The following is a 14,316-nucleotide window of genomic DNA, read 5'->3' as shown; positions in this document are numbered from 1 at the left end:
ATGAAGGAAAAAAAGTACACAATCTCCTATTATAAGTTGCCTCGTTAAAAAAAATTTACCTTGAAGACTCAGTGGGGCAAAAGCTTACAAATATTACTATATTAATTGCCGTCATTTTTAATTACTATATTAATTTGGCCATTGGTATTTCTACGAACTTCGTTTTATTAACCAATTGTTGTTTGATAAGAAGCATAAAAAAACTTGTGTGATTTGATTTTGCAAATACCTTATATTTTTCTTACTATACATCCTTAAGATACTTGTTACTTTTGTAGAACTATTAAAGGAAGTGATTTGTATATTTTATATTATTCCATTTATTAATTATTTAGAGAAATGACATGAGCAATTGTAAATAAAAGTTCTATGAATATAAATGGTTGGAATTTAAGTTGAATTTTATGCATGTTTGTGATGGTGGTTATGAAAAATGGCTAGTTCTTGCATTATGTCATATTTTAATGTTTGAGATGTGACTTTTATTCATACATTTAATTCGGTATGTTTCTATACATGACCTAGCTAAATAGTCTTGATAGTTAACTGATTATGCAAAGCTTTCGTGATAAAATTTATCAAAATATGAGTTGCATCCTTTTATTTGATATATTTTGAAGTTTGGATTTTTGATGGCATATTAATTAATGTTACTCAAACTCAAGTTTTTGTGTGACAGGATTTGTGATTTATTTGCAAGGATATAAGTCTATCTGACAGGATTTGTTTTATTCCCTAAAGTGAATGCAAATTGGTGGCATAATAATAACTACCATAAGGATAGTTGTATTACTTTTATCACCACCACAATTGGAAAAGTATAAAACAAAAAATGGTTCTAAAGATAACTTTTGAAAATTAGAGATAACTTATGTTATAAATGTGGTAAAAAAAAGTCAATATCAATGTAATATTTTACAACATAAAATTAATTTGAAGATCCAAAATAGCTTATATATTAAATCTATTATATTGGGAAAGAATTTTGTATCGGAAAACTATTGTTTTTTTTTCCTTTTGTTCATATTATGCATATATTAGTATAGTTAAATCACATGCAATGGTAAGCCAGAAGTTTGCATTTGTATTGTGACACTCTGGTTTGGCGAATTGGATCGGTTAGGGAGACTACATCGGCAAAGACCGCCTAAGTTGCGAGACTTAGACCGGATAAGGATGATAACTTCGAGGTAGAGTGCTACGAAGAATTTCACTGATACTGCGGAGTACTAGTCCGAGAGATAGTGAGATTGTAGTTAGGGTAATGAGCTTATTAGGTGGACTTTCCCGCTACTAAGACCGCCACCCATCTTTTAGTGTCGATACTAAAGTAAGTATGACTGCTTGTAGAATACGTTTAAGTCACCTGGCATCTTATTGGAGGCAACGTGCCAGTAATTAAGACACTTGTAAAGCTTTGTAAGATGTAATTAATTAGTGGAAACGTGCGAAAACGGGTAATAATTATAAGCTTGTCATTTGTCTCTGATGTTCATATTAATTAGTGGAAGCGTGCGAGAATGAGTAATGATTAATTAGTGGAAGCATGCGAGAACGAGTATTTTACAAGACTTTGATATCACTGTATTTAATTAGTGGATGTTGGTTATCTATATATAGGATAGTTTGATAGTGGAGAGAAGATTTTTGATTCATCTTCTCCACTAGACTTTGCTATCATTGAATAAACCAGGAGTGTTATTCTTTGCTAACAAGGATGTTAACTGTAAAAGCTTAGAAGAGCTTTTGTGCTAGTTGTCTGTTGGTAAATTCTTAAACCTTCTTTTAAGCTTTACCAGATAGGTAGAAACTGACTTGAGAAAGGATTGATAAGATTTCTTCGAATACTTGGTAAGACGAAATCTTCTATCCATAAATTGCTTCCATGTCTATAGATTCTTCATAAATCGTAAAGTTTTAGTCATTTTCGATGATTAAATAAGTAGTTTTATTGTTTTAGCCAAAGAAATGAGAGAAGATCCCAGTAATAAAAGGAAAGAACTAGTAGAGTAGACAAAGCTCTAAGTAAAGTATTCTGGTGAGTTCCTCTGTACCTTGTGTCTGATATCTGTGTTAATTTGTTTACTTCTAAATATTGTACAGCTAGGTAGGTGGCTTTGTCATTTGTGTCTGATGTTCATGTCTAAGAAAACTCATTCAAAGAGTCAATGCATGCATGATTAAATATGATTAAACAGACTCGAAAAACCTAGTATATATTTACTATGTGTACTCCTTCCTTAGTGCACAAGCTCTGTATCCAGATGGGTGTAAGGAGGTAATGAAGGGATGTTATATATAATGATAAAGAAGACACATGATAATACAATTTGCCTCTAATATGTCACTTTGATGCAAACTGTGAGTGGTGAAAACCCGACCTTACGGGGGACACCTATGTGTTCATGCAAGGAGGGGAGGTAGGAGGATACAGAGGTGATGTTGTTAAATAGATCTTATGAAAAAAATATGAAGATACAGGAAAAATTGGTTCTTTGGGGACCGTGATTAAAAGCTAGCACAAGGAAGGGAGTAAGTGGAAAAAGGGTGCATGTGGTAGTGACATTGCATGAAAACATAAACAGTAAGCCTGTCAGTCATAAATGGTAGTCCACGCAAGTGGCGTATTTGCGAAGTAGATGTGCCCACAACTGTCATAGATGAGTTTAGAAACCAGTTTTATTCTCCAATAGGTTGAGTTTGATTGCGATATTGACCCTAGTCGAGTCCATTTTTCTTAATGTCTGATAGTAATAATGGTAGGATTGTTCTTCCTAGGAACTCACTAAGTTCTCATGAACATACCCAGTTTCTTCTTCCTTTCAATTTTTTAGGTTAATCGTGGTGATTAAAAGGATACAGCCAGATCTGTAGCCATTTGTGAGCCTTCTTATTTACATGGTTAACATTTATTTTTTGGGGGTGTTAAGTCAACTGTTAGATACCTCTATTTTGAATTTTTTTAATTTGTATTGAATGCTATTTTTTAAACACTCCGAATGTTGAATGGAAGTCTCATTGGCATAATGTTATTTATGACTCATTTATGTTAATTAATTAGTCACCAAAGGTTAACCTGAACATCTTTGAAATTTTAAATGCGATGGGTTATTATAATAAATCATACTTCCAAGTAAAAGTGGTCTTAAACTAAAGCAATACCGCTCTGGTAAAGAGGTATTTGCCAAAATAGATAATGGTCTTTTCTTTAAAGAAAAGTAGTAATGTGTGTTTTCTAATCGGGTCAACCTGTGACGCTCCATACCCAAATCTGATGATCAGGTTGGTGTGGGGTGTTACAAGTTTAGTTGGTATAAGAGCTTCAGTTTAATCGATTTTCAGAAACCAATTTTAGTTAGAAACCTCGCAAATTATGTTACCTAAATATGGTTGGATTTCCCATAGTAATGCTAATTAAATTGGTGCATAATGTAGTGAAGAAAAAAATATGACAGTGAATGCTAGGGAAGACGATGGTGACAAAATACAAAATAATGCTCTTCTATATGTGAGCAGCTCTACACCATCTCTGAGTAGGAAAGTATTAGGAATTGAGGCTTGGGATGCCTTAATGGAAATGGTGAGGCACGTTATCGGTCAATGGTTTGACCGTTACATAGGAGATGTCCCAACCTCGTCTCATAGATGCCATGACGAACCGGTGAGAGAAGAGGAGATGGTAAGGACAATAGATGTTGCACAGCAAGTGTATCCTAAACCTCTAGCTGAAACTGTAGCAGTGTCTAAATAGGACCCAATAAAGACCATCCGTAAACGGGGTGCCAAAGAGTTTCGATGCAATAAAGAGAATGATCTAGTTACAGCAGCTTTCCAGGGTTTGTCGAATAGTCGAAGAGCTGCGGTGTTCTCCAATTGAGAGTTGGAGATACGTGATCTCTCTGCTTAAGGACGAGGCATATGAATGTTGGACCACAGTATCTAGCATGGTCCCAAGAGATCAGGTGAATTGGCATGCTTTTCTAAAGAAGTTCAAGGAAAATTTTATCAATCGACTCTTTATTAAACAGATGACGGATTTTCTAAAACTCAAACATGGGAAAATGATAGTGTTTGAGTATGAGAAGGCGTTTATCAGGCTAAAAAAGTACGCTAAGGATTTGGTGCCAGATGAGGAGGGTCTGTGCGTTAGGTTTGAAGGAGGTTTGCATGAAGAATTGAGGGTACTATTGTCTGCCCTCAAGATTAGAGACTTTGTAGCTTTGTCTACTAAGGCCCAAAGAATTAGCCATTTAAGAAAGAAATAAGGTCAAGGAGAGGGAAAAGAGCAAGCATGAAGCTTTTAGTGTATTTTGCAACTTGCTTGTGCATTACTTATAGCACAATAGGTCACTCACCTTAGCAACTTACTTCAATGGCAAAGCTCAAGTAAGCTTTTGTTTACCTTTGTCCTTCCTTGTGGAGGCTCCTAAAGATTTTTCACTTTACAAAGGCATTACAAAGAAAAGCAAACACACTTGAATAATTCTAAAATCACATATCAAAGCGTATTATCCTATATATTGAAAACTTAGCTAGTTTTGTCGAAATAGGTGTTTAACAACTCAAATCTCGTTTCTAAGCCTTAGTTTCAATTTCATTTATCTTAAATATCATTTAATTATAGATCTAAACCTTAATTTTGTCCAATTACACGAATCTCATTTTTCCAGAAAAATCAAACTTAATGAACTTTAAAGAGGGGAAAACGTCCAAATCCTTTAAATTCCTTAAAGACTCATTAAATTAAAGTATTAAAACCTTTTAATTAGATCAAAATGGGTTAGAAATCACTTTAAAATAGAAGTTTAGATTAGTAATACGAGATCTACCATTTTAAGCTAAAAATTAATTTAAAATCAATGGATCTGTTGAAATCTTGATTAAATCAATTAAAACTTGAATTGAAATAGCAACTCACTTGGTTTAATCATGAAAAGTCAGAATCTCACCTAAAATTGACAAAATCAACAAGCTATGGAGCTAATTCGAGCTAAAATGTGTGAGGATCTTTTGAGAATTTAAGGATAAAAACGTGAGCATTCGTTAAAATTGAAAAGTATTTTTGTGTTTGGAGAGCTTGAAAAAAAAAAAAAAAGGATGAACTAATTTTGGAAGAAAAAGCTTTAATTTGGTATTTTGCAAATTTTTGAAAGAGGAGTTGAATAGGAGGGAAGGAGACGATAGGTGGTTTCAACAACCAACAAAATTTTAAAAATTGGGTATTTTCCCTTTTGACCACCTACAGTTTCCTCCCTTCTCCAATTTGGCCCTTGTTTTTCAATTAAACCCATTTTCTGAATTATTTTCAAATCTGACTTCGTTTTAAAAATTCGTTTTAACCCAATTAATTTCCAAACACTTAAGTTTTTTTCTTAACCTAAAATTTTAATTCTAATTGTTTTAATATTTTATTTATTCCTATTTAATTTAATTACCTAACCTAATTACGATTTTCGGTTCACTAACCCCCGAGTTACTAACCCGATTCTATTAACCTGATTTTTGGGATGTGACAACCACAATGTACAAAGATAGATCATCATAGGAGGTTGAGAATGTACATTGATATGAGTCTCCTTATATTATTAAATATTTTTTGTTATTAATTGGGGATTTAGTTACAACTTGAGTTGTCGATTATTATAAGATAGTTTTTCCAACATTAGGGGGGAGAGAATAAATAAGTTGGATGAACAAATACTTAGAATGAATTATCATTATCTACGATCCTTATACAAAACAATGTGAACTAGAAGTTTATAAGATAATTCACTTTACTATAAGTTAATTGCCAGATGCATTTATTGATTTGATTAGAATAACGAAGTGTTATATACCAAATAATTTTGTGATTTTAGTTGAAATTCCAATAGGACAATTGATTAAAAATAAATGAAAGCAATGCATGCCTATAGCATGGTAGATTGATTAGTTTCAAAGATAAAAGTCATCATAAAAAGAGATAAGCAAACCATTCAAGATTGTCATATAGTGGAGAGAGGTGCTCCTAAAGAGATCTGAGACATAAGTAATTATAGAACTGAAGAAGAGATTCAGGTACCTGGAAGTGAAAATGAAAATGAGAATGATGAAAGTAAAGAGATTTCAATAAATGAAAACGAGAAAACATGGTATGCAAATGAAAAAGTTGTCAACAACGTTATTGCTTATAATGTTGCTATTGAAATAGAAAAAGAAAATGAGGATCCCGAGCTTAAATTAGTTGAGGAATGTAGAAATAGAAAGGGTTGGCCAAACTAGAAAAATACAATTCAAGTAGAATTGAATTTACTTGCTAAACATAAGGTTTTTGGACCTGTAGTCGAATCACTTAAAGATGTAAAGTCAGTAAGATATAAATGGGTGTTTGTGCGAAAACAAAATGAGAATATGGCTTACATGATAGTGAAATTTATATAAAAATCCCAAAAAGATTTAATGTTTCTTGGGAAAATTGCTTAATCAGATTAAAGAAATCCTTATATGGATTTAAACAATTTGGACATATGTGGCACAATCTTCTTAACAAATATTTGTTGAAAAAATGTTATTAAAATGATCCAATTTGTCTATATGTTTTTATGAAAAGGTCTGGATCAAAATTTTTTTTTATAATTGTTATTTATATTGACAATTTAAATATTATTGGAATTCCTGAAGAGCTTCAAAATTCAACAAACTATTTAAAGAAAAATTTTGAGGTGAAAGATCTTAGAAAAACAAAGTTCCGTCTTGGCCTGTACATCGATCGTTTGAAGGATATAATTCATGTCCATCAATTAGCTTATATAGAAAAGATCTTAAAGAAATTTTATATGGATAAAGCACATCCATTGAGTACCCCAATGGTTGTAAGATCACTCGATGTGAATAATGACCCATTTCATCTTTGCGTAAATGTTGGTCCTAAACAACACACGGCCGGATATATCATTCGTTATGAACTTGTTAGTAAGATTTAGTTCTTCTCCAACTCATAGGTATTGGAATGGAATTAAACATGTCTTTAGATATCTCAAAAGAACTGTTGGAATGAGGTTATTTTATTCAAGTGATTCAAGATCTCTATTAGTTGACACTGCTACCTATTCAAATTATGCATAAACAATTGCAGTGCATGAGGCAGATTGAGAATGTGTTTGGCTAAGGTTGTTAACCCAACATATCCAGAAGATATGTGATTTTCCTTTGCAAGAAAAGATGTCAATTGTTATATATGAAGATAATGCAACATGTGTAGCTCAATTGAAGGGTGATTACATCAAATGTGACAGAACGAAACATATTTCACCAAATTTATTCTTCACTCATGATCTTGAGAAGGAATGTGATATAAAAGTTCAACAAATTAGTTCTAGTGATAATTTGGCCGATATTTTTACTAAGGCATTGCCAACCACAATGTTTGAAAGACTAGTATACAAGATTAAAATGCATCGACTCAAAGATGGAATGTGATGTTGCCATTAAAAGAGTCTAAAACACGTTGTACTCTTTTCATTTAACCAAAGTTTTCTCCCACTAAGTTTTCCTAGTAAAAGTTTTTAATGAGGAAGCTTGTAATAGGAGATTGTATACTCTTTTTCCTTCATTAGATTTTTAACCCACATGGTTTTTTCTAATAAGATTTTAACGAGACATATTTTTGTTAATGGACATCCAAGGGGGAGTGTTGTAAATTTATTCATGATGCTCATATAACTTCCAAAGCCCTCCAAATTCATTCTCTTGCAACTCTTGTAACCCCTAAAGAATTTATAGGGTGCCTTAATTCTAATTTTGTAGCCTATGGTGATTGAGGCCTTATAAATAGAGGGCAAGTATAAGATTTTTGTATATAAGTGAAAGTTGGACCGTCCTTTCATTTTTCTACTCTTCTCTTTTGTTCATTCTATAATTCTCTTAGTTTATAATATAATTTGTTTTTATTTCAAACGTAATAATTAATTTCACTTTTACATAGTAATTACACAAAATATATTCACTTCATGTAAAGCAAAATTTTTATATAGTGTTTTATTTTAATAGAAATGATGGTCATGAAACTAACTAAAAATTTGACTAAGACAAGTGCACCTATCAATTGATAGTATAATTACGGTGAGCAAAGATATCGTTCCCATAAAGACTACAAGTACTGGTAATTACCGTCTTTCTATTATTTAAAAAAATAATTCTAATGATTGATTAAAACTAAAATTAACTAATTTTATTAACTAGCAAACGCGACACAGAACAAATCACGAAAATAATCGTATAACAACCAAGAAACGAAACAATATCCAGAAAAGAATCCGTACAGATTTCATCTGCCACTACCAATCTAAATTATGCAATTTCTTTACTTAGCACATTGATCCGTATAAATCCCTAAATTATGCTAATACCTCTTTCGTGCATAAGAGCAACTGACTCTAAGTTGATCAATTGAAATTTCTTTCTAATTAAAACCCCTGCTATCGCATTAACTTGTGCTATATATTCCCCTATTAAATTTGACTCTAATTGGGTAGATTTATGTTGTCCTATTTCTAGGATTGCATGGAACTCCACTCAATTACGCAAGATCTAATCTTAAACAAGGTCAATTCAACCACCGATTTAAGCACAGTGAACATGGATTACTACTTTAGAAATATCAAACCAAGAATTAAGTACACATAATTGAGAGCAAGAGACTAAGTATTTATTGAGCAAAATAAAAATCAAACGACAAAATCCATCATAAGGTTCATCTCCCATATGTATTTAGAAAAAAATAGTTCATGCTCGAAAATAAAAAAAAATCCAAGATACAATATAACTAAAAGAAATAAAAACAAACTCATGATAACTTCCTAAGAAATCAACTTGGGATCTTCAATCTCGACGCAAATTTACTTCAAAATCGGCTTCAATAGTATTTTCCGAGTTGTTTTCTTTAGTATTCTCCGATGCCTCCCTCTTAACTTCTTATTTTTGTCATATATACGTTTTAGAATGCCCAAAAACCTAAAAATCATGATTTTTCGCAGTTCAGTGCACAATCCCGTGAAATTGACACGGTCTACCACACGTATGTGTGGGTCACACAACCGTGTGGTCTAGCCGTGTGACATGTTTTAACCTGTGTGGCTCCTTCAACTTGTTCCGACACTCTAATTTTCTCTTGTTTTTCACTCCTTTTGCTCTCAAGTGCTTTATAAAGCATAAAAAAAACATGAATTTAAAGGATTAGGAGTATAAAATCCACAATTAGCACCGGATAATCACCCAAAAACGCGTTAAGAATGAGGTTAAAACATGATACCTTTAACACTTATCAAGAAATTTATGATTATATAATATATGAATTTTAGAAACATAATTAATATTATTATATGATATACTTATGAATTTTGTATATAATATTTATGGTTATATGATATGTATATAAATTTTGATTACTTGAATTATTACCTAAAAAATATATAAGGAACAATTTTGGAAAGAAACTTTTAAATTAAAAAAAATCTTTATTATTTATTATATTAATAAATTGAAATTTGAATAATTTTTATTTTAGTATTGAATTTGAATATTAAAAAATATTTTATTATATTTAAGCTTAAAGTTAAAAAATTTTAGTGAAAATAATTAAGCCCTTAAAATTGCACTCAATTGAGCTTTTAGTGACAAAAAAATCAATTAAGTCTTTTGATAATGAAAACCATTGTTGACCAATTTGTGTGTCAATGAATACTTATGTGACTGATGAAATAAATAAAGAGTTGACATGTGGCATACCACATGTACAAGTATGTTGATTTGGCATGTCACATAACATATATTAAAAAATCATAAAAAATTATAAAAAAAGTATGAAAGATACAATCTAGAATGAATCTAGACAAATGAGTCTAAGTTTATTTGAATCTAAACCACTATATGTCTAAGTTTACTCAATGTGGCTCGAACAAAAAAAAAAGATAAAATTATTAAAAGTTGTTAAAAAACTATAAAATTTATTAAAATAGTAAAAATAGTAAATTATAAAAAATATTAGAAAAATAAAAAATACAATAATTATCAATGATTATAAGATATAATAAAGTATAAAACCATGAAAAATTATGGGGTGAACTACATTACTAATTACTAGACTTGCTTATGGGCCGAACCATTCGTCTAGGCCTAAAAGCCTGCCTAAAAAATAAGAGAGTTTAGACAAAATAAAAGGCTCAAAAAATAGGCTTGAGAAAAATTTAAGGCATGTTTTTTATATGAGTCTGGCTTGACAAGATTTTTTTGGCCTGAGCTTGGCTCGACCGGCCACAAATATATTATATTATAAAAAAATTATATTAATTATATACGTTAAATAATTATTATACATATTTATATTAAATGACTAACCCAATAATAATTAAATCAATTATCCAAAACCTAAAAAAAACTTACCCAACTAGATAACCCAACCTAAATTATAAAATTCTAAAAATTATGTTTAATATAATAAAATATTTATTATATTTATTTGTGTTGTTTAATATAACAAAACATTTATTATATTTATGGTAGTGTTTTTTAATATAAATACTTTTTAATATGTTAGTAAACTTTTATTTTAGTGTTTTTTAATGTATTTAGTGTATTATATATATTTTTAAATATTTTCAAATAAAAGCTAACCTAAAAAAAATCAAATATGCATTGGGTCAAGTCTGGGTTTACTTTTCTTAAATTGAGCTTGGCTTGGGCAAAAAGTAAATCAATTTTTCGGGCCGAACTTAGATTTGAAAAATTGATTTAGATACCTTGCATGGTATTGACCCAAACCCTACCTAGTCTGGCTTACGAGTAACTCTAATAGTCACCAAAATATGAAAAAGTATAAAATAGTCACCCAACTATATTAAATTTTTGGGTGTTTTTATTTTCACATTAGTGATTTGGTGACCAACTGGGGATTATATTGTTGAATCTTGCAATCTGGAAACCCAGTACTGAGAACAAAAGCAAAAGTAAATGGAGGGTAACTTTCATTTGTTAATCCTTTAGTAAATCCGAACACCAAACTATTGCCGAAGATATGTGAGAATATGAAAATGATGTTGAACGTGTAGGATTTGCCAGGTATAGGATAAGAAGAGCATCTATCGTACGTATAATCATCTTACAAGCAGCTTTCATAGATTGTCAAGTTTTATTAATTATCTATCTCGAAATCTAAAATTTATCGAAGAGTAGATGGAGAAGTCTCGACATGACTTACACTGCAAAGAGGAACGGAAGCAATATCAATATAGGGCCCCACTAAAATGATACTAAGGAACTCAATACAAATGGAACTGCAAGAATCTGGCACAGGGAGTGGGCATTCTAGTACGAGAAACAAAGGTGAAAATAAAAGTTGGTATAGCTTATTACAAAATAGTAGCATTTAGCAAGACAATTGGTACATATGTCATTGCAAACTCGAGGCAGATCAACAGTCTGCTACTCTGAAGTTGAAGCTTCAGTTGCGTACACATTTTCCTTCATGCTGCGACTGAGCAAATCATTGTGCAGAAAACCATCAACCTGAAGTTCTTTTAGTCTCAAATTTATTAGCTCTAGTTTCTCCTCAAGTTGCTTTATTGTTGACCGATATTTCTCATTTTGTACTTTCAAAGCCTTTTCCTTTACCTTGAGCTTTAAAATCTCGATATTTACTTTCTTAATCTCAGCTCCTGTTGCACTCTCCTTGTCTCTGGGAATATTTAATGCTGGTAATAGCTGAAAGAGAAAAAAAAAATTATGACTATTGCATATAACAATGGTGCAGCTTTGTGATTTAATTTTAGGGAAAATTAGGTTTCATGGAAATATCTCTATTTCTAAGTAAAGTTGTGTGAAGAAAATGTTGAATATGCAGGTAGAAAATTAAGAATTTGTTAGTTTTAGAATTTGTAAGTAAATGAAATACTCAAATTAAGAATTGTGCACCTTTGACCCGTCTTCCATATGTCTTGCCTTCTCTGCACTGAGCCCTCTTGAAGTTGAAGCTTTAGTCAGTAACTTATTTTCTGTTATGTGGTGCTTCGGTGGATGCTTGACCGGTAAACTTTCTACCTCAAGGTTATCTATGTTCCGTGCTATTTGCCATAGCTCCGTTTCAATATTTCGCAACCTTTCTTGCATTTGAACACGTTTTAGGTTCAAACGCTCAATTTCTTCTTTCAAAGGCTCTCGTTCTTGTATTAAAAGCTTTAACTTGGCACTAAGCTCTGCAATCTCGTTATTTAGCTTTGCCAGTCTGGTTTCTATTGTAGAATTGTCTTCATCCTTGGCAATGGCTCGACTGGTCACCCCATTTTGCTCCTCAGGCATAATATAGGATGGAACCAACTATAACAAACTCAAAGACTAGTTTTTAGAGGCTTTTTTGAAAATTTGTTTTCTCTTACCAAATATTAATCAATGCAGGATTGAAATGTAAAGTTATAAACCAACGTACCTCAGAGATGACACAACCAACCTCGGCAATGAATTTGCATTCTGCACAATAATAAACTGGGTCTTTTTTCTCTCTTTTCTCCTCACAAACGTCGCAATAAAATTCATCATCCAAGTTATATGCGTCTTCTAACCTATTCAGTTCGAAGTCAAGAGGTGATTGGGTAAGACTTAAGCAATCTATATGGCATTTATGTGTTATTGTTTTCGATGCTGAAGGTAGGCAAAATAAATGGATGGTAAACCTACACAGAACGCATCGAAGGAAGTTCTGGCTGGCTTTTTTACCACAAACGTAGCAATCAAATGGTGAGGGTCTTTTGTCCCAAAGGGTGAGAACGTGTAAGGAAATTCCAAACTTGAATGAGGGTCTGAACTCAGCGCAATGTTTATGAAGGTTGAAATTGCACCCGTCGCAGCGATAAGCCAACAGAAATCCGTCGAGGGGTTGGTTGCATGAAGAGCAATCAGTACCATGCAGCAGCAATGGAAGATACATGAGATAGAGGGGGTGCAGGAGATGAAGGGGATGATGAATCTCTAATGGTAATTCAATGCATGATGTGTGTATGAAGAAGTCGCATGATATGCTACAACTAAAACCATGATCCAGGCAATCTTCTCCACATGCTCTACATCGGTGTCGGGCACCAAGTCCGGTACTTTCGGCATCCTTGTTTCCAAGGAGTGCTAAAGGGTGCGAATGTGTGAAACTTTGAATCACATCAGCACCTTTGGCCTCCACGGTGGGAAGTAAGCCGCATTTGACATCGAGCTTGAAACGGCACTTCCCGCAGCTATAGGTCAAGCCTGAGCGTTCTCGTTGGCAACCAAAGCACTCATATTCTGGATAAGGGAGCAAAATGAGAGGGCAAGGATGGAAGGAATGGTAGGTCCTTCGTGGAATGGTGGCCATGCAAGAATTATGGAGGAAGAAATTGCAAGAGGAGCAGCCATAGGTAGAATTAGGGGAGCAGGGCTTTTCACATATGGCACAACAAGGTTTCTCATCAAAGGTGTTGAGATCAATAAGTGATAAAGGATGCCAATGAGTGAAATGCTGAATAAGCCCCTCATCATTTTCAGATGAAATGGTGGGCTTTGAGACACATTCAACATGCATATTGAAATGGCAAATATTGCAGCGATAGCTGAAACCCGACCCTTTCATGAAACAAGCATTACATGTATATGAATAAAGCGAGAGAGAAAGAGGGCATGGGTGAAGGAAATGTTCAATCGACTCTGGAAGCTTGGCGCACTCATAATGAAGATAGAAAATACATTCCTCGCAACCATAGCAAGGCCCAGATATGGGTTTCACGCATCCATCACAGATAAACATTTGATTTCCTTCCTGGATGAACGACAAAGTATGGTCATCCAGGAAATGTTCAAAACTCATCTCTCTTTGTTTCTTTTTTGAAAATATGGAACTAGATGAGTAAGTGTTGACAATAAACGCTGGATAATCATTATATACTTAAAATTGAAGGTATTCCCAATTCGTACCTTGCCACATTGGTTAAGGCATCTCTACTTTTTGCTTCCCTCAAGAAAATAAATAAGCATCTTTGCTAAAGTTTCTTATGCTACACTCAGCTAAACATGTCATAAAATTTACTCATCATTGGAATTGAAATGAGATGAAAAATATTAATTATGTTATTTATGAAAAAATTATTTTTAATAAGCTTTTGTATATTCAACTTTCAACAAAATCTAAGTTTAGTATTTTAGTTATTATTTGGGTTATAGAACTCTAATTTGAGCCTATACTATACTAGTTCAAAATGAATTAAAATATCTAAGTACGACTCAAGTTCAAAAGCATTATTAAAGCATCCAAAAATAACCTAA

The 14,316-nt window shown here is 32.5% G+C and overlaps 1 protein-coding gene across 2 annotated transcripts; it reads right to left on the bottom strand.

Moving 5' to 3' along the window:
* Window positions 1-11,145: 11,145 nt before the first annotated feature.
* On the bottom strand, window positions 11,146-13,878 carry LOC105792042 (uncharacterized). 2 transcript variants are annotated; one of them, XM_052634395.1, is made up of 4 exons: window positions 12,706-12,833; window positions 12,458-12,590; window positions 11,947-12,348; window positions 11,146-11,736 (listed from the first exon to the last, which is right to left on the bottom strand). In XM_052634395.1, exons 1-4 carry the CDS (start codon window positions 12,714-12,716, stop codon window positions 11,458-11,460), a joined length of 825 nt encoding a protein of 274 aa, XP_052490355.1. In that variant the 5' UTR covers window positions 12,717-12,833; the 3' UTR covers window positions 11,146-11,457. The 2 variants fall into 2 exon arrangements, with proteins under 2 accessions (XP_052490355.1, XP_052490354.1); XM_052634394.1 differs by having other exon boundaries at window positions 12,458-13,878.
* Between the last annotated feature and the right edge of the window lie 438 nt (window positions 13,879-14,316).

This window comes from Gossypium raimondii, chromosome 8 (assembly GCF_025698545.1).
Source record: "Gossypium raimondii isolate GPD5lz chromosome 8, ASM2569854v1, whole genome shotgun sequence".
In the NCBI taxonomy this organism is placed as follows: Eukaryota; Viridiplantae; Streptophyta; class Magnoliopsida; order Malvales; family Malvaceae; genus Gossypium; species Gossypium raimondii.
The sequence above is the reverse complement of the archived record's forward strand: the minus strand, read 5'-3'. Positions and strand labels throughout refer to the sequence as shown.

Bases quoted from the DNA above. Each gene is read 5' to 3' on its own strand.
- LOC105792042 (XM_052634394.1), bottom strand. From the start codon at position 13,861: ATGAGTTTTGAACATTTCCTGGATGACCATACTTTGTCGTTCATCCAG. The intron at 12,349-12,457 runs GTACGTTGGTTT...AGTTTGTTATAG, and splicing joins TTGGTTGTGTCATCTCTGAG to TTGGTTCCATCCTATATTAT. The intron at 11,737-11,946 runs GTGCACAATTCT...TTTCTCTTTCAG, and splicing joins ATATGGAAGACGGGTCAAAG to CTATTACCAGCATTAAATAT.